The following is a 23,078-nucleotide window of genomic DNA, read 5'->3' as shown; positions in this document are numbered from 1 at the left end:
ACATTACTTATAATTGACTAATCATTCAGTGACGAAGCTTACACGAGTACGCACGGAGGGGGTGACTCAAAAAAAAAATTAAAAAATTTATAAATAATGGGGGGCGGACTCAAATTTTCGGTTGAAAACGAGTAAACTTAGACAAAATTGATAAATTTAAACTTTTGCACAAAGATACAGTGGAGTCAGGCCACCCTAATCCTCGCTATCCATCGTCAACGTAACCGTCAACCACCATACATGATCTTAATTAGATGGGAGATTGCAGGTTAAACAATAAGAATGGATAGTTTAATTTCGTTAATGGGAGGCAAGTTTTCTTGAAACAGTAAAAAAAATGGTATGTGTTGTTGTCTGGGTGGTCAAACTTAATTTCGTTTGGTAATCCCGGCCAAACCCCTACTTTTTGGTCTGTTTCTTTCTTGGGTCGCTTTTCCTGTTTCACTGTTTTTAATGTTGTCTTTAATCTTAATCAAGTTTCCCAAATATTTGAAAAGGATATGGAGTACAATTTAAATGAGTATATTGTTCTTTTTCAAATAAACTGTGAACTCATTTTCCATCTACTTTTAAAATATGTAAATGATTAAGGAATATTCATTTCTCTCATGCAATTTAAAAAATATAAACAAAATATATTTTTTTCGACGATACCGTAATTAACCAATCAGATACCAACCGAGTTCCCGTTGCGTCCTTACCGCAATGCGCCGGTTTAAAATAGCTGCAAAGAGAGAACATTGATCATTTTGAATTTCTGACAAAGTAACTGATGAAGACGATAGCGTTTCTTCGTATATTACGTTCTAGTTGTTTTGCGAGGTCTGCAAGTTGTTACTTCTGACATACAAAGATATAAGGGAACGAGACAAAATACTTATCTTTAATTCTTGTAATCATTAAGCTTTGGAGACTTAATTTGAAAAAGTTGCTTGTATTAAAAAGATATGGCTGAAAAAAAACTAACCAAACATCACATAAATATAATCACATAAAAGGAATTGGGTTTCAAATCCATTCAGTCTAACAGGCATTAATTTTCTTATTTATAGTAACAATTCAAAAATACAAAGGTTCCTAATTTTCCAATCACCCGCCAAGTTGCTTGTTTTAGCAGTTTCTTGTTCTCTAAAATACTAATCGAGCCAAGCATTAAATTTATTAGGGTCCGTAATGCTCGGACCAGGTAATTGCATCTAAGCATGAATACAGGTCCAAGTATTGGATGACTCCACAATATGCAAACACACGTTGAACAACTTCCATTTCTCTAGAGCATAATTGACACATAATGAATTGGGCATCCAAACCTTTGTAAGAGAGGTTAACTCGAGTGGGTAACCTGTTCAAAAGTAGCCTCGAAACGAAGATGCTAACCCGTTTTAGGGAAGTTTTTGATACATCTAGTTTTCCACGTTGAACAACTTCTTATTTCCGTTTCTATCTCAAAAGGAATTCGTCCTTAGTCCTTTAAAAACAGTATTAGCTTTTTTAGCATATATTGTTATTGAGTTGGTTTATAGAAGTCTATTCTCTTAGGGTGAAGGGGGCACGATGCGGGTACTCTCCATGGGTATCTTGGATTCAGTGAACATGGCCGTCAAACCCCAATAAATACCCTAAGGGTAGTATTCACTGATGAAGAAGGGATGAGTTGTTGTTGGCCTGTGTGCCCAGCGACTATACAATCGTTTATTTTTTTTCCACTTATACCATTCTTCATTTATTTCATACACACTATTTTATTACCATCTTATCAATTAACGAATATTTTGTTGGAGTAACTAAATCCCCAACCAAATCCGAACCGATAATTAGGAGAGGGTCGCAAAGATGGAGCCACTAAGAAGAAGTAGCGTTAAGTAAGGCTTGGGTCTATGTTTTCATAGACATGGACCCGGTGGAACAACGAACATCATGTTTTTTTGCCACGAGTTTGGAACTATTTTGTTTCAGAGGAGGATCAAGTGACCGTACAGAACACCAAGTGTGGTCGAAATGTGGTGTGACGAATTAACGCTCGCGATAACGACACGTATGAAGTCATAATGAAAATCAAAAGCCGATGTAATTGGGAATAATATTTTTATATATTTTTTTTATTGATTAAATTGTTGTTTCAAGTAATTATGTATTTGTATATTTATAATATATGCAGTTATTTTTAAGTTTTTAAATTTACAATCTATTAGTTATTTTTAAACAAAAACTAAAATCTTTAAGGTAATTCAGCAGCCCTTAAAATAGTTCAGGGCAGTTCATGGTAAAAATAAGGTGATAATGCATAATTGGTTGGGGCTTATGTTAGAGTAGAGTAGTTTAAAAAAAATCATATACTTTTTCCTCCTACTAATATGCTACTTTCTATTTAATTTTGAAGAAAGTAGATAATGATTCATGGCAACTTGATTATATATTTACACAAATTAAATATTAATATTTTAAATTTTGTTTAGTTACATTACTTTATGCAAATATTAAACTAATTTAGACTTATGAAAGTAAAACAAGAGGAAGAGAATGAACACAGATTTTGGCTCGATCTATTTTATGCGAGTTTTCATAGACTTTTAAAAAACTTTAGGAAAAAGAGTGTGAATGGGAAAAACTTGGTGGAGTTGACTGTTTTGGTGCCATTGACCTTTGTTTGGATTTATGAAATAATGACAAAAATTTTATAAACTATTAATTTACTATAAATAGTTTAAAACTAAATTACAATATTTGTAATTTATGACTGTTTTTTCCCTTTCACACTTATTTTACATAAGATTTGAATCAGATCTTTTCACCATTTAATTACTAAATTAGAGATCAAATGTTTTAAAATTATAACTAAAAGTTAAATTTATTCATTCTTACTGTAACAAATCAAATGAAACAAATAACTAACTCGTGTGATTTAAATATTATGGTGTAAAAAGATTAATGTCTAAAACTTAGAGCATAAGATACTTCAAATGGATTAATAATTTAATATTAACGCTAATTAGGTTGAGAAATACATTGATAAATATATAGAATATTAAAACTGAATTATGTCGGCAATGCAACCTCCAAATCTTTGATAGATTTGATTTGGTAAGGGTGTGGTCAGGCAGGCAATAAGGAGAGGTATACAGGGCAGCCATTGTATGCACAAGTCATTTCAACTAAAGGAATGGAGATTGACCATCAAGCCAATATAACACATCTTCTTACAAATCAAACTTTGCAACCGCAAAATATAAATTATATTTTATTTCCCTCAACTACCTTTAAGGCTGAGAGGTGTGGAGCGCGAGAAAGGGCGCGTGAGGCCATCCGTTCGCGCCCCGGGGCGCGAGCACCACACCACCGAGGCGCGAGAGGGGCGCGAGAGGGGCGCGAGCGCTGATTTCCAGGCGAGCGCAAGGGTGATCGCGGGAGAAGATAGAGGAAAAGCTGGTGGGCCCATCCAAAAGAGCCGTTGAGCTCGGGTTTTTAAAAAAAAAAACCTTTACAAAATCCTATATAATACCCCTAAATCAACCCATTTTAACCATATCAAGCACAACTTCAATCTCCAAACTCATATATAATATCCCAAACTCCTTTATAAAACCCAAAATTTTTTTCCTATATATAACCTATTTCATATAAATCAATTACCACAACTTCAAAAAAAAATCCAAAAACAACCCATCGTCCCAATTTTTTTTTAAAAATAATGTCGTCGTACTCGTCTGATTCCGACTCCTCCGAAGAGGATGATTTGCTTCTTCATGTAGGGGGAGTTTTGACCGCAACCGTGGTCAATCTCTTGCAAAATCAAGCCCATCAACCCCGACTCCCGAGGGTTAGAGCACCACCTCGTGATCGTGATCGATCGGGTGCTAACGATACTTTGATGAGGCATTATTTTAGCCCTCAACCGGTATACGCGGAGTCGGATTTTCGAACTCGTTTTCGAATGAGCAGGCAATTGTTCACGCGTATAGCGAGTGATTTAGAGGCACGGGATCCCTTTTTTCAACAAAGGGAGGATGATAGGGGTCTTCCCGGTTTTACCCCTCTTCAAAAATGCACGGCTGCTATCCGTCAATTAGCGTACGGCATCTCGTCGGACGCTTTGGATGAGTATTTACAGATGTCGAAAAGGGTTGCACGTGAATCCCTTCATTTTTTCTGCCAAGGTAAAAAACATTAATTTTACTTTTTGTTAAATATTTATTACATTTTGTAATGTATATTGTATGTAGGAGTCATATCGACTTACGCTCGGAGATATCTGCGTAAACCTACAATGTATGACATCCAACGCATATATGAGGTGCACGCAGAAAAACATGGTTTTCCTGGGATGCTAGGTAGCATCGATTGTACGCATGTTGGATGGGCTATGTGTCCAACGGCCTGGCGAGGTCAGTTCCACCGTGGTGATCATGAAGGGCCGACCCTCATACTTGAGGCGGCGGTGTCACAGGATCTTTGGTTTTGGCATGCTTTTTTTGGTGTTGCTGGGTCAAATAACGACCTTAATGTTATCGATCAGTCACATTTGATCAACGACCTTATCGACGGGGTTGAACCACCTCAATCTTTAGTTGCAAATGGAGACCTCTTCAAGTACAGGTACTATCTGGTCGATGGTATTTACAACGAATGGGCTGTGTTAGTTCAAGCTTTTACAGATCCAATCGCCGACAAACGGAAGTATTTTACGAAGAAGCAAGAGTCTGCTAGAAAAGATATTGAAAGAGCTTTTGGAGCTATAAAAAAACAATATTATGTTCTGGCGAACCCGATACGTTATTGGACTCGGGAGAGGATAATGGACGTCGTCTACACGTGTCTTATCCTACACAACATGACGTTAGAAGACGAGGGCAAAGCTATATGCCAAAACTACCAAGGTGACATTCCGCCACAACCGTCCACAATCAGTGATCAACAAAAACTTCATAACATAGCAAATATCAAGAGCCGTGAGATACACGGGGGTCTTCGACATGAGTTGGTTGAACATTTGTGGACGAGGCGACCAGATGATCTTGTATTAGATTAGTTTTATTATTAAATATTATTGTTTGTTTAATTTTTAGTATGTTTTTTTTATTATGAATTTTCAAAAAAATGTGTGTTTTTTTAAATAATTTCTTGTTTTTTTAATAATACATTTTTTTAATACATTTATAAAAAAATAAAAAAATAAACCGCTCGCGCCCCCTCTCGCGCCCTCCACACCAGGGCCAGGGACGCGAGCACCACAACCAACACCCATCTTATCAAGTTTCTCTCTCTGCCACACGTCACAATATTATTGGCTGGAGCCCCCACTCGCGCCCCCTCTCGCGCCCCCCACACCCCTCAGCCTAATTAACAATTTAACAAGAAAATTGTGAACACATAAAATAATATCGAACAAAAACCAAAATAACGGGAAGCCTCTGATGGTTAAAGAATTTAAGAAAACAAAGGCTTCAAAAGATGACATATAAGGAAAACATATGTGGTGTAGGGGTAACTTACAAACGAATCACTTATGTGCTATTATGTAACATTTTTCAGAGGAAAAGATTACATAAACACAATCTCAGGAGAAATGTCTGGTCCTTAAAAAGGCAAGGAATCGGAGAAAATGTCTAAGTTCTATACGTTTCTTTCAGCTTAGATGTTACCTCCTTTTGTAGACATTTCAATACTTTTTAGACTTTCCCTTTTTATTTTTTTTTCTAAATTCATTTTAGACATTCTCGTATATTTATAACATGACACATTGACTTGAAAATGAAATTAGACAAAAAAAAGTTAGGGAAAATTCGGAAAAAGTCCTCTCCCTAGAGGAAATTCTATTTTTGTCTCTCCCAAATTTCAAATTCCACCTTTGCCCAACATAAACCCATCAACGCCACCGTTTGAAAATCAATCAAACGCGTTTGTGATTCAGCCATATCATGCCATGTGGCTGATACACGTCGTCCCTGACACGTTTTGAAACAAAATTTGGGGACGAGAAGATTTGTTTCGAAACATGCCGAGGACGATGTGTTTTGGTGATCATGTGGGGTGATCTAATTGGATAAGAAACCCATTATCTCGATTATTAAACACAGCGTTATTAACGGGATAACACAAAGACAAATCATGAAAATTTGAATTTGGAGGGAGATAATTGAAAGTTATTTCTATAGAGGGGACACTTTGAAAATTTTCCAAAAAGTTTATGTTAAGAAATGATCAATTTAATGATTTACTAGACCAAAAACTTTAGTAGGGATATAGACACCAGACTGAGTAAAAATATGGTACAAGTATTTAATACGTATGCAAATATCATCTCTTTCTTTTGAGTCTACTAGTCACAAGAAGTAGGCATGCGAAATTAATAATAAAGATTTACATATGATCGTCAACCAAGATTTGTTGTTGGGTCAATCTCTTTCCTTTCCCTACCCCCAAAATCAAATCCTAAAAAGATTCTTTACAAACACAAACACAACATAAACTACTCTCTAAATTGGAAATCATCAGACCAACATTTAAACAAATGACTGTCTTTCTTGTTGGGCCCTATGTTTATCCTTCCCATTTACTTAATTCTTTCAAACAATATTACTCTCTCTCTCTCTCTCTCTCTAAATTAAACCCTACTATAATAATAATAATATTATTATATTATTATTCATCATATACGTACACATGTACTGTATCTCAAAGCCTGTTTATATAACTCTCCTTTTGTCCTTTAGACAGTTCTCATGTCATTTACAGATCTTCTGAAACAAGTTTTAGAGGGAGAGAGAGAGAGAGAGAGTATTCTAGAGAGAGAAAGTATGGAACTTGCTTTGAGTTTAGGTGATCCTCCCAAACCCTTTTCATTGTTGGATCATCACAACAAATCCACACCACAAAAGATGAAAGATTTTGGGTTTTTCATGGGTGGGTTTGAAGCCACCAAAAATCATCTTGAAAATAATAATAATATTCAGAAAACCCTAATTTCTTCGCCGGATCAATCACCGCCGCCGCCACTACAGCTGGACCTCCTCCCCTTCTCACCAGTGATCCGATCACCACCGCCACAACAGCCGTCGCCGTACCACCGGTGCATCCCATGGCTCACAAAGGTGGCTGATGCAAAAGTTAAACCCTTGCCGGTGTTATCTGATCAAGAAACCGGTGAAGAACCGGTGGCCGGAAAGGCATCTCCGAACGACAGTGACACGTCATCGTTCCAGATGGACTTCAGCTCAGTATTCAAGGGTGTTAGATCATTTGGTTCAAGAAAGCATGTGAATCATCTTGAGTTGATAGATATTAAAGAAAGAGGTTGTTCAAGAAGCGGTGGGATGAGTGATGAAGATGAAAACGGGTTAACCCGGAAGAAGCTCCGACTCGCTAAAGAACAATCTAGTTTTCTTGAAGAGAGTTTCAAAGAACACAACACTCTTAACCCTGTAAGTCCCCTTAAAATCTTGAGTCTTCATCTGTTCAAAAAGCTTGAATCTTATCTTGATATGTGCATATAGTTTGAATCTTGATGTTGATATGCACATAAAGTTTTGAGTCTTGAATGTTAATAACTTAATATATGCTTAAAGTTTGAATGTTGATATATGTTCATAAAGTTTGAGTCTTAAACTTGGTATGTGCTTAAAGTTTGAGTCTTGAATGTTGATATGCTTAAAGTTTGAGTCTTGAATGATGATTTGTGCATAAAGTTTGAGTCTTGAATGTTGATATGTGCAAAAAGTTTTGAGTCTTGGGTCAAATTTAGCTCAAACCTTGTATTGTATATTTATGGCAATTCTTGAATTGTTAACATTAGCATTATGAGCATATATGATCATATGTATGATGTGATTTTGAAGATGTGCTAAATCATGTGTCCCGCCAAAATCGAAGACATGGATGGTATACAGGTACTAGAACTTAATAAATGATTTGTGTGTAGATATTGGGTGCCATTTTTTCAAGCTTCTACATTTGTTATCTTGTACTATTTCATTGATTATTTGTCATGGGATGTATAATAAGAGTCCGACAAACTTGCAGTATTTTAAGTTTTAACCCTAACTTTTTATCAATGCAATTCTTTATGTCATGATAAATGTTACATAACATCATGTAATACCACCACATTTACATTTATTATTTAATAAGGTTTTGACTCCATAATTAATTGATATTTATTATTCTCTAGACCAAATGTGGATGATTACATTAAATAGACTTTATTACTTTAATATACAACTAGCTTTTGAACCCGTGTATTACACGAGTTTTGTCAAATGATAAAGATAAATAAAGTCTGTTATTTCAATTGTGATTCTCAAAATACTTGTGAATTAATTTAATGTAGGCTTGATGGAAAAAACAAACAGTGTTAACGAAAAGTACCAAAATAGCATGATTATGGAAACACCGGGTGTTGATTTGCAAGAAATTAAAAAAAAGTAATAAAGTTATGTAATTGGTCAAACCTTAGGTATGAAAATGACGCTATGTTATAACCCATGAATAGCTGGAATGAATGAGATAAGAGACTAGAAATTAAGTGAAATGTGGGCTTGACACCTAAACTTTAACATTTTCTTTTATTAGTATTGTAAGATAAGATTAACTAACGCATATCGGACGAGTATGGTTTTTGTCCTATTTGGCTATGAGATTGTGATTACCAAAATCCGTCTCATTGTCAATCCCTAGTTAAGATATTTAACCATGAAAAGTTTTTAAAATATATATGTTTATGTTTCATTTTACTTCTATTGATAGTTGATGGAACTGAAACTTTTTGTTTGTTGGATATGTGTTTCAGAAACAAAAGCAAGCTTTAGCCAAACAGTTGAATCTACGTCCACGACAAGTTGAAGTTTGGTTTCAAAACAGAAGAGCAAGGTACTAAAATGTTCATCAATTTTGTTTGATTAGAAAATGAAATATACGAAAATCTAATTTAATGGGTTTATCGCAGGACAAAACTGAAACAAACCGAGGTTGATTGTGAGTATTTAAAACGATGTTGCGAAACCTTAACTGAAGAAAATCGAAGGTTACAAAAAGAGCTTCAAGAACTCCGAGCTTTGAAGACTTCTCAACCGTTTTACATGCAAAGGCCGGCCACCACTCTTACCATGTGCCCGTCTTGTGAGCGAGTAGCGACGTCCACAACGACCACAACCTCCGCCACCGCTCCAAGCCAACAACCACCCGCCGCTACCGCCAGCCATATACACTAGCATTAATTAACTTGTCAAATTCGGTGTGCTTTGTTTTGGCCTTGGATTTTGACTAATTAAACAATTTAGAAGGAAAAAATGGAAACAGAAATGCAATTCCATGCTTGCATATGTAAATAAGATTTTGCCTTTTTTGACCATATGTTTATTTATTTGTTTTTTTCTAGTTTTGGGGGCTCTTTTGTTTCTTCCATTTAAATAATATGGTTTGACCGATACCTTAATGCTAGAAACAAGGGGAAATGATGCAAACTTTAAGAAAGAAAAGTATTTCCTTTTTATTTTACAAAGTTAAAGGGGTTTATTGATATTGTTTAGAAATTATTCTTGATGCACAAGGATGTATGTCGACGTGTGGTTCCCTATAAAAATAGCTTTTTTCCCTTTTCTTTTAGAAAATTTACCTTTTCAGTTTGTTTTATTTTTATTTTACAGTTAATTAAATTATAATTTTTTTTCCTCAAAACGCTATGTTGATGGTCCATGATACTGGGGTTGACAACTTTGAATGAATTAATGATCTTTGTTTGTATAGGTATAAGATGGTTTAGCATATATAGCACATAGTCAGAAAGATAATGTAACTTGGAAGACACGTTTAACTTTGAATGAATTAATGATTTTTATTTATATAGGTACTAGTTTTAGAGCCCGTGTCACACACGGGATAATTCAAATTATAAAATTATAAGTAAAGCAAATAATTAGAAAAAAAATATATATTACATCTATGCTTGTATCTATACAATTTGTACATAAACTGATTTTATTTATATCGTACAATAATTTTTTTTAAATGAACTTAATAAAAAAATGGTTGTGCAAAAACGTACTTGAGAATGCTTCTTTGTATTAAAAAATTCATTCTCGGTGTCATATATGCATAATTGAAAGAATTTTGGTTAGGAACCAATTTCAGAAATAAGACTTCTCATACGATAATAGTTCTAACCACTCATCCCAAAATGAGTGTTACCTTTATTGTTATATTTATTAATTTACCACCCATCAAATACAAAAGTAGAATTGTAACAATGGATGTTCTTCAAAAATTATGTTTTTCTGAGCTACACCATGAAAAAGATTTTGATAAGTTTCAGAGGGCTTCTCGACTTTGTCATAATAATAACATAAAAAATAACATGTTAACCCATTCAATATATTGTGAATATTTTGTTTCATTTGAGTATAGTTTTGCATAGGGATGAACTCGATACCGTACCGGTACCAAAAATACTGATCCCGAAAATCGCCAAATCTTGGTACCAGTACCGAAATATTCGGTTCGGTACGGTACCGGTATTTAAGGTAAAATTCGGGAAATACCAGTACCGTACTGTACCATACCGGTACCGTACCGATCCCGAACACTCAAAACCTTGGTACCGATTCGGTACCGACGGTACCAAATCGGTACCGATTTCGGTACCGGTACCGGAACCAATCGGTACCATACCGATTTTTGCTCATCCCTAGTTTTGCATGACATGCTTCCCATAAAACGTTCTGATCATCATTGAAGGAAAAATTAGCGTTGATATAAATATTTCAAATTTGATAAAAGTTAAGCATTGATAGACATGTGGGTGGCATGTCGAACGTATTCGCAATCTTTTCTTAAATTTTAATAGTTGGGGGAAAAGTAGTCAGTTAGCCAAATCCCAAACCTTTTGATTATTTCAAAAAAATGCCCTTAAAAGTAAATTTGAAACCCGAATCATGTGTAAAATTCTAACTTTCATACTTTTAACATTTTAAATTCAACGCTTAAACTCATAACAAATTTGACTATAAATCTATTTTGCATTCTCAAACTTTTAAAAATACTCAAAATTTTCATTTTTGAGCCGTAACAAATTTCAACCAAAATGTAGTTAACGTGTGCCAAGCAATCTATTTACCAATTTTTTACTCATAAAAATCAAATTTAAGTTCCAAAAAAAAAAAAAAAACGAAAACAATTTTCATTTGAGAAACATGATTTGTTAATTTTTGGAATTCACCTAAGTATTTTGAAATATATAGTAAAATAATATGTTAATATTTATATTTATAAAAATATATAGATATTATATAAATATAGTGTAAAGGGAAAGTGAAAATTTTTGATTTATTACATATATATAAGGGTATATTAGTCTTGGAAGGAAAAAATTATGAGAATTAACTAAAACATAATAAGTGTCCACATTTATTTTACTTTATTAGAATAGGGAGATAAGATGATTTAATGCTACACATACATAGAAAGATAATGCAGATCGGGGTAGGTAATTAAGTTTAACTTTGAATGAATGAACGATTTCTTTAATTATTATTTATCTATTTAAGTATAAGACGTTTTAATATTAGACACACATAGAAAGATAATGATAATAATTTTTTTTATATAGGTTTAAAATGGTTTAATATTACAAAAATACAAAGAAAATGTAACTCAGGGCAAACAAGTTTAACTTTGAATGAATTAATGATTTTTTTTTATATAGGTATAAGACGGTTTAACATTACACACATTTAAAAAGATAGTATAACTCGGTTGTAATAAGCTCATATTTATTATAGCCTAGTTGTAAAAACAATTAAGGAAAAAAAAACAAGTTCCGCTATTTTATTATGGTTATTGATTGGTCAAAAGAGTTTGATTTTGACAAAGAAAATCAGGTTTTATGCACTATAAACATTAAAAAAAAACGTAGATCAGGTTAATTAGTTTATTTTGAAGTTTGATCATATTTGACTGGATTTGTTCAACAATCATCATAATCTTTAAGTCAAGAATTCAATAAAATAAATGATGATTAGATTCTTAATCATAATACTAAGTGCTATATATGTTTATGAAAACTTTATCAAAATCAATAACCAAAACAGACTATGATTAATCATGTTTATGGGTCCTATGCATACACACCTAACACCCTTGGTACTTGTTATGTTACCTGTTTAACTTTTAAATAGATGTTTAGATTTTGATGATTCCAGTTAAACAAACGTGTAGCTGTGTAGTTTCCATTCAAACGGTCTTATAGGTATGTAAGTGGCCGCAAACAGAACTAAATGAGCGTTTAACTCATATTCAAAAAATTTGCTAGTTTTACTCTTTGAAAAAGTTATATTATAAGTTAAAAATTTGTGTTTGTGACAAACTTTTTTGGATTATTATTTTTTTTTTCAAGTTAATCTTGAAATAAAATTAGTTTTGAATTATTTATGATTTAATTAAAATTTTGATTGTTTGATTTAATTTGTTTTCTAGAAGTGTGGCAATGAGCTAATCAATTACCATAAAATTGATTCTCAACTACTATTTGGTGAGTAGTAAAGGGGTTAATTGAGGCGGTCAATTTCTCAAAAATACCAACTAAAAGTCGCAGACATTTTAATTCCATATTGTCAATTTTTGGAAACCTTTTGGGTCTTCAAGGAATGATTGAGTTGAATTTTCAATTTTGTATTCAACTTTATTATAACTAATAATTTTTGTTCTCGAGTTATCGAATAAAAAACTATAGACTAAGTTTTTGTCAAAATTTGTTCTTTTAACGTCAAAATTTGTTAATTACTATGTTTGACAAGAATATTTAATTCATTTATTCTCATCAGTTTGCTATATAACAATTCATATTCGCTTCAATTGTTTCATTAATGACAATTTAACCAGCACTATTGGATACTCTTCTTGGAAGAAAATTGGGCCAGTCATCAAGACAATTTAACCTGCTACTGGCCCAATTTTTATTCGTCCTGATCTAAAAATTTATTAACGATTTTTGAAAATGATCTTGGTCAATAGAACTATGGAAGAGTGAAAAATCATCCTGTAGCTCTGATGATAGACTATTATGTTGAATGTTTTACATGCTGGTTTTAAAAGAAACTACAAAAAGTAGTGAAACATATATAACACTATATATTTGGTTTATTGTGAAAGGCTTCTCTCTCGTTATCAAAGTCTAAGAATTTAAAAGTGTTTATATGTATTAAGCTAGTAATGTAAAAATTGGATAAATCAAACATACAATTCTATATAGCGTAAAAAGGACTTGAGTGTGTCTTATCACTTACGTGACGAAAACTATAGCAAAAACAAAAATAATGGATTAAACTTGCAAAATCACTAGGTCCAAGACCCGAATTGTATTTTGTTTTACATGGTCAGCCTCGTCTGTATTATCCTGAAAGAAACCAGAAACATAACATTATGATCATAAAAGAAAACTAGACTTTGTGTTATGATTTCAGTTATCTAAAACGATAAATGTTTAAAATAGCAAACATGAAATCCCGATTTTATCAAACTTATTATAGATTTTACTTTTTATATTATATTTCGTAGCAAATTGAAAATGGGAAAAAATTCTGAAAATACTCCTTTTTAGGAGAGAGAGTACACAAGTAGTCCCAGAAAATAGCAATTTCCAAGAATGGTCCCATGAAATTCGTCGGAGCCGCCGCCTAGGTAATCCCAACGATAGATTTCAGTATCCACTAATAAAGTGACAAACGTCCCATAACCCACCTACCACGTGGGTTTTCTCTTCAAATAAATTGGAGCAGATTGTTTTTGTTTAAAAATCTTCATCATCTTCATCTTCATCTTTATTTTCGTCATAACCTCCCTTCGCCGACGCGCCCGAAGAACTCTAAGAGCTCAATATTTTCCGGCAAGCCACCGACACTGCCGGTCAAATCCATATGAATTTCCGGTGATGGCGGTAGCTCGCCGGAAAATGTTGAGCTCTTGGAGTTCTTCGGGGAAGAAGATTGGTGACGACGGCGAAGGGAGGATGTGACGAAGATGAAGAAGGTGAAGATGAAGATGTCAGACTAATTTCACGTGAACACAAATTTCAGACCAAAATAATCGGGACAGATAGATTTGAAAGTAAAACTATAGGATTGTGTCAGTCACTTTACATGTGTCATTGATTTAGTGATGGATGAATTTCAGACCAAATATATCGATGCCGATAGATTTTATTGATTTGTTTTGATAAATTGAAAATTTCAAGGATCATTTTGATTCTCTCTCTTCTTTTGAACTATTTTCAAAATTTTCCCATTGAAAATTGAAAACCTATGTAATTGGTCTTTATAAGCATCCTGTTGGGTATTTTCTCTATTAAATGGCCCAGTGAAGCAGTGTCAGTCTGTCAGACTTAGATTTATCTTTATGGGCTATACACGAACTTGGATCACATAGGCCCATTTATTAAACAATCTTTGTGAATCTATCTTGCAATGAAAATGAAGAATATATTATAGGAAACACAAAATAGTATTATAACATACATATTATGATTCTTGTTATTGATTTAGGGTTGTTCGAAAATTCGTACCTCGTTCGAAACTCTCTCAATAATCAACAAAGCTTGTTCAAAGCGGAGTTGAGCTAACTTGATTTGTAAACGAGTTGAGCTCGGGTAAGGTAAGCTCACAGTCACTCCTTAGATCGTTGGCTTGACTAGTTTTAAGTCCTAATTTATTGTTTATAAGTTATCACTTAGTTCCATTTATACATAAACCTAGACAGTATAGTCTATGAGCCATCTAGAGAACACCATGATACTAATTTTAATATTATTGCTTACCTAAACACTAAATATCAAGTACGATTTAAACGACATAAATCGTTTGAGCCACCAGTTAGCTAGATTAAAAATTAAACGAGCTAAGCTGGCTCGACTTGACTCACTCATTAAGCAACCCTATATTAACCACGAGAAATATGGGTGATCAAGCGGGTCTTACCCACCAAAACCAGCCCAGTTTGGACTCAACTAATGGTAAAGATCATACTCAGAAACCGACCCAATTGTTAATTCTTGGTTTGGGTCATAGAAAAGCTTGTTCGTATTGGAATCGATTTGTGCAGTTTAAGCCATTCCTGTGGACCCAAACCCGAGAACTGACCTTACTGTATTCTAAACGGACATGATCATTTTGAGTTTAACGGGTTTCGCGAGTTTAACAGGTAAGACCTGGTTCATGCTCACGAGTAAAAAAGTTGAATAATATATAATTTACACAAATATAATGTCTCTAAATTAATAACAAAAAATACCCATAAAATATATTATGTGTATGTATGTGTATATATGGCCCATGATTCACTATAGTCCAATCTCCAACTCATCTTTTGGATAAGCTTACTTTCATAATTTTCTACACTTTTTTCTTCCAATTCCAATCCTTAAATAAAATAATAATTCTTTTCCAATAAATCACTTTGAACCCAAAATATCTTATCTTTATCAAACCCAGAAAAAAAATTCAAAAAAATGTCAATTTTATCATCAAACTCTCATCTTCTCTACAGAGAGCAAGTTCATCACAGAGACCTGCAACAGCCACAACATGCAAATTGGAGTAATGGGTGTTGTTCAAACATGTTAAAGACTTGTGGGTTTGGTTTTGATCGAGCTAAATATGATCAGCTGAAGAGAATTGTGAAGAGAGAGTGTAAAGCTGCAGCCTTTTGGGACTTGTCAAGACCTGCTTTTGTGGAGATGGAGCCCATCACTGATTCTGATCATTTGGATGCTGTTTTGGAACAGGCTAAACAAGCTTCTCAACCCATTGTTATTGATTGGTATATCTTGTTTCTTGATTTATTTGTTTTTACTATTATTAACTTCACTTTTCAATTATCAACATAATCATACATTCTAGGTGATGCATGCCATAGTATATATACATGCCAGTGAGTTTATATGGGCCGTATGACTTTTGCAAACTATGGACATGTCAAGTTTGTCGTATCATACGAACCATATAACTTTTGACACAACACATCATTATCACATCAGTCAGAGTAAGGTTGTACAAACATCTATTAAATTATCAGATTGAAGGCTCCTAGTTTATTATAATAATAATAATTAGTTTATTATTAGAGATAAGTTAGTCTTATCTTTAATCCTAATTATATTTGGTTTCAAATCATGTATTTGAAATAGGTTAGGATTAGGAACCATGGTTATACTAGTATCATCATCATCATCATCATCGTACTCAGTATATCCCACCAATAGCAATGCTATGGTAGGGTCTGAGGAGGGTAAGATGTAGACAGCCTTACCTCTATCCCATAGGGATAGAGAGGCTGCTTCCGGTGAGACCCCCGGCTCGATAGTAGTTTTGCATCAAGCCTTGGACATAAGGCACATAGCACTCAATCATCGGGACACCGGCTGATCAGTGCATGTGCCCTTGTCTTTCGGCTATCAACGCCACCACATGATGCCTGATTAACCTTCCGCCACTTTTAACGTTATTTTCACGAGATTAGTAAAATAACGTCAAAATTAGTGCAATTTTACTTTTGCCCACCCGAGGGTTCATACATAAATTAGTGCAATTTTACTTTTGCCCACCCGAGGGTTCACACATATATACATTATATGCAATTATACTAGTTTATATATATATATACCATAGGTTCAATGTGCTAGTTATTATTAAGTTTTTCTTGTTTCTCGTTTTTCTTAATAAAAGTTTGTGTTTTTGATTCACTTGCTTAAAGTTTAACATAACACATTATAGGGGTCCGTATGGCGTATGCCATTTCGCGGGTCGATCTTACGACTTGACAACTCGTATGACCCGTACAATTTGGCAAAAGGTCCATACGATATGATGAAAAAGTCATACGCCCGAATGACTTGTTAGTGATGCATGGATGGTATGTTATTGGTGTACATATAGTTTTATCCAATTATCCTATACTATCTGTTTTGATGTAAAATTAGGGCTGTCTTTAAGCTTGATTCATTTATTCTTAACGAGCTGAAATTTGAGCTTAGTTCATACAAAGCCTTAGCCAAGTTGCTTAAATTAAAATTAAATTTTAATATTTGTTTTGGTGCTTTAAGTAAAGTTAATACTGAAATTAATATTAAAGTTAATATTATTAGGATGGTCCATAATGGGCTCATTTATCATGTTATTATGTGGGTTCATTTATAAACAGAATTCGTTTATAAACTATAAATATGAACCAAACGAAGGATTAGTACTCTATTTTGAGGTATTAAAGATTGTTTAAGAATGCATAGTGAATTATTTGTGATTTGTGTAGGATGGCTGCTTGGTGCAGAAAATGCATATATTTGAAGCCTAAATTGGAAAAATTGGCAGCAGAATATGATACCAAGTACTTTTACCAAAATTATTTTGCTATTTAAATACTTTAATTTGATTCTATTTTGTTAATTAAATAAGAAAGATACATGAGCAGCTTATAGTATGTTTTAACTTTTTAAGCTTTCCTCTTGGTTATGTTACATGACATTTGACAAACCTTTCCTTTTTTCGCCATGTGAATTCTTAAACAGACTCAAATTTTATTGCGTGGATGTGAATAATGTACCACAAGCCCTTGTGAAACGTGGAAAGATATCCGTACGTCAAATTCTCCATTTTTAAATTCAACAAATCTTGATGGTTTCGATGTTGCTAATGATTCAGTTCATTGTCTTAATAAAAATGTTTATGTTTGTTTGTGCAGAAAATGCCAACAATTCAGGTGAGTTTTAGGTCACCTTGATTAAATTTCTATTCAACTGAGTATAAAACACTCTTCTAAACATTACATTCGCCATTCGTGTAGCTGTGGAAAGATGGCGAGATGAAAGCAGAAGTAATCGGCGGGCATAAAGCATGGCTTGTGATCGAAGAAGTTAGAGAAAAGATTAAGAATTTTGTATGATTTTTTCTTTTCTATATTTTCAGTTCAAATTCTTGTTCATATATATGTTCTCAAGTCATAAATACAAAAATTGTGTACAGTTATACTCATATCTTTTAGTACCATGTTGTTTTTGTTTTAAGCTAATTTGCAGGTAAATTTGTGTCTGTAATAGATCTTGATATTTTCTAGATGGATCAGATCATGCAGTAGATGTTGAATCTGTTTGTATAATAAAATAAAATAAAAACACTTTTATCAACTGGCTTAGATGGTGTTCGTACCTTAGTGTGATACAGTAGTTTATAGGGGTTTTAAGATAGGAAAAACTGAATCTTTAGTGTGCACCTGTGTCCCTGGTTGTAAACGAGTTTGACTTACATAGCTTGAGCTCAGCTCGTTTGAGCTCTATATCTAAAGCTCGAGCTTGACTTGTTTTGACTTACAAGAGCTTGAGCTCAACTCGTTTCAAGCTCCATATCTAAAGCCCGGGCTCGTCTTGTGAGTCGTTTTTCAACCTTTTGGGCTCTGCTTGTTTATAATTGATGAATTCATTCATGTTTTAAATTATCTTTATATATTTTGAGAAAAACTTCGAAACGAGCATAAGCTCGGCTCGAGCCTGTGCAGTGTGAAATAAATACATAGAAGTCCAAAAGAGGTAATCTTAAAAATACACAAGGCTCATTAAGGCTAGACGGAAATCTCGTGTATTCTATGATAATATAATTATGTAAGTGTTATTGTCATTGTTGTATTGGTTAAATTATCTACTATTTTCGACAAATAAGATATTAAATTATTAATATTCGGTTTGCATAAAAACGGGCAATTAAGTTATAGTTTAAATTATGAAAATCCAATTTGCCTCAAAACTGAAATTTTAATTGCGTAGAATTTACTCTTCTCATAATGACAAGAAACATGATAAAATAAACACAATTGACATATAATTGCACACCACTATTAACAGGTTGTATGCAATTCTTCACATATTATATGGGCTAAATAGGCACGATATTTGAAAAAGACTATATACGTCTGTATAAAAGCATTTTGTATGAGTGGTTATATAATACAATATGTATTATATAACTTTCAAAAATATAATACAATATGTAAAACTTATACATATAATATAACTTTACTGAAACTAACTAAAGCAACGGGAACACGTTATGCTACGTAAGTTATAAAACTCCTATAATTAAATTGTCAAACTCCTGTTTCAAAACTTAAAAAAAAATAAAGTAAAAATAAAAAAGATTTTCATTCCTGTCTGGTTCTGATGATATATCCAAACACCCCATGTTTGCTCATTGTTCATAAAACACCCGCCAAAATCAATCAATCAATCAATCAAAAGCCCTAAAATGAAAATCACAAAACGGTTCAATCGAGTGATTAAACCCCTAAAGCTCATAAACCCATCTTCTTCCAATGATTCCAAACCTCACACCAACAACACCAAACCCAGTTTGAAACTGAAATCAAAATCAAAACCCAGATCAAAAATCAAGCAAAAATCGGATCTTTATTCAAAACCCATATTTTTAGCGGATAAAGCTGTAATCTTGGGCCCTGAATTTTACCAAATGGATGCACTTGATCTCGCACCAAGATTGCTAGGCAAGTACCTTAGGAGAGATGATGTTGTTCTCCAGATTACAGAGGTAGCATTCATTAGTTAACTTGGGGTTCATATTAAGACCAAATGCCCATTTGACCTTTTGATTTAGTCAATGGTCAATATACCCGTTTGACTTTTTTTCTTCCAAAAATGTCCACCCAAATACGACCGGATTTGTAAATACTAGGCGTGTAAACGAACTGAACGCTTTGTGGGAGGTTGGGTTATTTATTTAATAAACGAACCAACATGAATGGAAATTTTTGTTGATTTAGTTAACGAGTGCTCACAAACACCATGTTTCGTTCGTTCATTTACGTTAATGAACGTTGTTCATATATGCTCATGTATTTACGTCTGTTCATTTAACTATGTAGTTTTTTATAGTTTTTAAAAATATAAATAAATAAATAGATGTGTTTGTTAGACAGACGTTGCTGGATGCTTTATGCTTATATTTGTTCATTTGTATTCGTTCAAGTTTGTTCATTTATGTGTTTTCGTTTATGTTCAATTGCTCATCAACTGCTTGTTTATAATGTTAACGAACGAACATGAAAATGTTCAATTTCTCAAGAAACAAACATGAACAAGAAAACCTGTTCGTTTAACTGTTTCTGTTCGTCTTCGGTTAAAGTTCAATGAACAAACATGACCATGCCCCCGTTCGTGTTCCTTTGGTTCGTTTACAGGCCTAGTAAATACATGGGCAAATCTGTTCATATTGAAACACGTGACGGCGTGTGGTCACTGGTCACCAGCATTCACCTACATAATAAAGTTGGGTCCTATCGTGTTTGGATGGACATTTAAAAGAAAAAAAAATCAACCAGACAATTGAGGAAATCAAAACGTAATATGGACATTTTGGATTATTTAGTTTTTGATTTCTTTGTTAGTGATAATCAAATTACTGATTGAAAATTGCAGGTAGAAGCATATAGGTCTAATGATTCTGCTTGTCATGCCCGTGCTGGTGTTACATCAAGAACTGCTCCACTTGTAAGATCGTATTAAACAAATTTTGCTTATTATTTTCACTTGTTTATTAAAGTTTGTATCTCTTGGTTAATGATGGTGTATGGAGTTGAAAATTTGGTTTTTGTTTTATGTATGATTTTATTGCTTCATGGACATTATTGGTATTATGGTTAATAGATCTTAGAAGAAAGTATTAACATTGAAAGTTAGGGCTAGATATGAATATGTAAATAACTAGGTTTGACCTTGAAAGTCAACATATATCTCTTATTTGATTGTGGTGAGAGAGAGATTGCCATTTAAAAGGAAATAATAACGGGCTGCGTTCAGGTTGACCTGTTTAACCTGTGTAGTTAAACAGGTCGACCCACTAACCCGTTTAACTCATTTTTTACCACATGATTAACAAGTTAACAACTTGATTAGTACCCGTCAATCTGTTTTGACACGTTTAGATGAAATTGCTGTGCATTTGCAATGTCTATATTACAAAAAATTGTATATGATAATAAGTAACACATATTCCATCATCTGTTTTATACCGGTTGTGAGTTTTTCTTTTTAATTAAAATATTTAATTGCTTTATTTTTCGAAATATTTCGTAGTTTGGACCGGGAGGACATGCTTATGTGTATCTTTGCTACGGTCTGCATAATATGTTGAATGTTGTAGCTGACAAGCAAGGGATCGGTTCGGCTGTCTTAATCCGTTCTTGCGCACCCGTCGCTGGTAATTTTCTATAATATATTTTTCTTAATTGCATACAAAGAGAAAAATATTAGTGAATTTGAGAAGTTGCATAAGTTTTGAATTTGAAAATTAATAAAATTGACCATTTGATAAATTATATGAGTCAACAGGGTTGGAAACTATTAAACAGCGTCGTGGTTTGGATACCGAAAAGCCTGTTCTTCTTACCGGGCCTGGAAAGGTCAGTCTGCATAGCTTTGGTAATGACTAGGGGTGTGAACGAGCCAAGCCCTCGTTTCGAGTTCTTTTTCAAATGCTCGAGCTTCGCTCGTGAGCTGTTTTAATCTCAGGCTTGGCTCGGCTCGAATCGTTTTTTATTTGTTAATTAATTTATATACGCTTTTAATTATTTTTACATATTTTGAGAAAAACCTTAAACGAGCCTGAGCTCGGCTGTGCAGTGCGAAATTAATACTTAAAAGTCCAAAAGATGTAAAACTTAAAAATACACAAGGTCGACGAGCCTAAACGAGCTTCCCATACAAGGCAGAGCTCAGGCTTGGCTCTAGCTCAGTTATGCAGTGTGAAATTAGTACATAAAAGTCCAAAGATGTAAAGCTTAAAATTACGCAAGGCTCAACGAGCCTAAATGAGCTTCCCATACAAGGATCAAGCTCATGCTCAATAACCAAATGAGTTTTGTTTGAAGCTCGAGCTCGAAAAACCTCGGTCCGTTTTGAGCTTTTTATCGATCCGAGCTCGAGTAGCTAGCGAGCAGCTCCGCTTGGGTCATTTGCGCCTCTAGTAATGGCCCGTCAATTTTGCGATGTCGACTGATTATGTTTTACAATTAAACGATTTCGTGTTTTGACATTATAAAGGTTGGTCAAGCACTAGGACTTTCAACAGACTGGTCTAACCAGCCACTCTTCACTCCTGGTAACAATTAACAACTCATTTTTATTACTTTTGTTACTTAGTGGTTAAATGTTAGATTAACTTGTTTTGGGTTTTAGGTGGTTTGGAACTATTGGACGGCCCGGATGTGACGAATGTCGTAGTGGGGCCACGTGTAGGGATAGATTATGCTTTGCCTGAACATGTTGCTGCATTGTGGAGGTTTGCAATTGCAGGTAGCCCTTGGATAAGTGCTCCTAAGATCACTCTAAGCCCACCTTAATCTTTTAGTGATATGCTAACCTTGTATTTGACTTCAAGTTTAATGATGTTTTTTGGTGTACTTGTACTTACCATTTGTGTTCTTTATTAGAAAATGTGTCATTTTGTAACCTTGGACTACTTTTACCAATGATCTTCATATATAACTGATAACCAATTATAATATAGACTTAAGTGCAATTTGAACGGTATCGTCGATCGAGTTTCAACCGTGTCCTTGCCACAACATGCGGGTTTAAAACTAGTTTTAGTTTAAAAATGGGCATGACAAAAACCAATTTTGATTTAACTCCCTCCTATAAACATCTCACTTCTCAAAATTATTTGCATAAAGCAATGTGGATGAATGACACATTAAAAAAGAAGATTTTCATTATTGTTTAAACTCTCTTTTGAAAGAAAACTATTTCAAACTTTCTATTATATTTGTAAAATAGTATTATATTATTTATTTTCTTCACCTACTATATATAATTTTTTATTTTGCCCTTTTGTTTACTCCAGCATGTTCAATTTTTCATCTTTGAGTGCGTCTCGCGCCTTTAATAATGTGTACACTACATGCAAGTGTTTATGTGGTTTTCATAATGCGTAAACATGATGTTCAACTACCTTATAACTAAGATTCTCTTTTCAAACACACTAAACATCACTTGCAAACAACATAAAAACATAACAAAACTGCCAATGTTCTCTTGTGTA

The 23,078-nt window shown here is 33.7% G+C and overlaps 3 protein-coding genes across 3 annotated transcripts; all 3 read left to right on the top strand.

Annotated features, from left to right (window-relative positions):
- The first annotated feature begins 6,741 nt into the window (after positions 1 to 6,741).
- Positions 6,742 to 9,323, top strand: LOC143537988 (homeobox-leucine zipper protein HAT14-like). Its single transcript, XM_077031635.1, has 3 exons — positions 6,742 to 7,418; positions 8,783 to 8,862; positions 8,939 to 9,323. The coding sequence occupies exons 1-3, from the start codon at positions 6,795 to 6,797 to the stop codon at positions 9,201 to 9,203; spliced, it is 969 nt and encodes a 322-aa protein (XP_076887750.1). The 5' UTR covers positions 6,742 to 6,794; the 3' UTR covers positions 9,204 to 9,323.
- A 6,070-nt stretch (positions 9,324 to 15,393) lies between these two features.
- Positions 15,394 to 17,999, top strand: LOC143537987 (thioredoxin-like 3-1, chloroplastic). Its single transcript, XM_077031634.1, has 5 exons — positions 15,394 to 15,798; positions 17,287 to 17,361; positions 17,543 to 17,609; positions 17,716 to 17,733; positions 17,818 to 17,999. The coding sequence occupies exons 1-5, from the start codon at positions 15,488 to 15,490 to the stop codon at positions 17,914 to 17,916; spliced, it is 570 nt and encodes a 189-aa protein (XP_076887749.1). The 5' UTR covers positions 15,394 to 15,487; the 3' UTR covers positions 17,917 to 17,999.
- Positions 18,000 to 19,220: 1,221 nt separating this feature from the next.
- Positions 19,221 to 22,434, top strand: LOC143537999 (DNA-3-methyladenine glycosylase-like). Its single transcript, XM_077031644.1, has 6 exons — positions 19,221 to 19,568; positions 20,456 to 20,527; positions 21,113 to 21,236; positions 21,368 to 21,438; positions 22,079 to 22,136; positions 22,214 to 22,434. Exons 1-6 carry the CDS (start codon positions 19,269 to 19,271, stop codon positions 22,375 to 22,377), a joined length of 789 nt encoding a protein of 262 aa, XP_076887759.1. The 5' UTR covers positions 19,221 to 19,268; the 3' UTR covers positions 22,378 to 22,434.
- Positions 22,435 to 23,078: the final 644 nt, after the last annotated feature.

Source organism: Bidens hawaiensis, unplaced genomic scaffold (genome assembly GCF_021521415.1).
Source record: "Bidens hawaiensis isolate Kalapana, Puna unplaced genomic scaffold, B.hawaiensis_p1.1 tig00011464_1, whole genome shotgun sequence".
Taxonomy (NCBI): Eukaryota; Viridiplantae; Streptophyta; class Magnoliopsida; order Asterales; family Asteraceae; genus Bidens; species Bidens hawaiensis.
The sequence above is the reverse complement of the archived record's forward strand: the minus strand, read 5'-3'. Positions and strand labels throughout refer to the sequence as shown.

Excerpts from the sequence above, each read along its gene's own strand:
- LOC143537988 (XM_077031635.1), top strand. The coding sequence starts at position 6,795 with ATGGAACTTGCTTTGAGTTTAGGTGATCCTCCCAAACCCTTTTCATTG. Across the intron at positions 7,419-8,782 it reads AACACAACACTCTTAACCCT|AAACAAAAGCAAGCTTTAGC; the intron begins GTAAGTCCCCTT and ends TATGTGTTTCAG. Across the intron at positions 8,863-8,938 it reads TTTCAAAACAGAAGAGCAAG|GACAAAACTGAAACAAACCG; the intron begins GTACTAAAATGT and ends GGTTTATCGCAG.
- LOC143537987 (XM_077031634.1), top strand. The coding sequence starts at position 15,488 with ATGTCAATTTTATCATCAAACTCTCATCTTCTCTACAGAGAGCAAGTT. Across the intron at positions 15,799-17,286 it reads CAACCCATTGTTATTGATTG|GATGGCTGCTTGGTGCAGAA; the intron begins GTATATCTTGTT and ends TGATTTGTGTAG. Across the intron at positions 17,362-17,542 it reads GCAGCAGAATATGATACCAA|ACTCAAATTTTATTGCGTGG; the intron begins GTACTTTTACCA and ends ATTCTTAAACAG.
- LOC143537999 (XM_077031644.1), top strand. The coding sequence starts at position 19,269 with ATGAAAATCACAAAACGGTTCAATCGAGTGATTAAACCCCTAAAGCTC. Across the intron at positions 21,439-22,078 it reads TTCTTACCGGGCCTGGAAAG|GTTGGTCAAGCACTAGGACT; the intron begins GTCAGTCTGCAT and ends GACATTATAAAG. Across the intron at positions 22,137-22,213 it reads CCAGCCACTCTTCACTCCTG|GTGGTTTGGAACTATTGGAC; the intron begins GTAACAATTAAC and ends TTTGGGTTTTAG.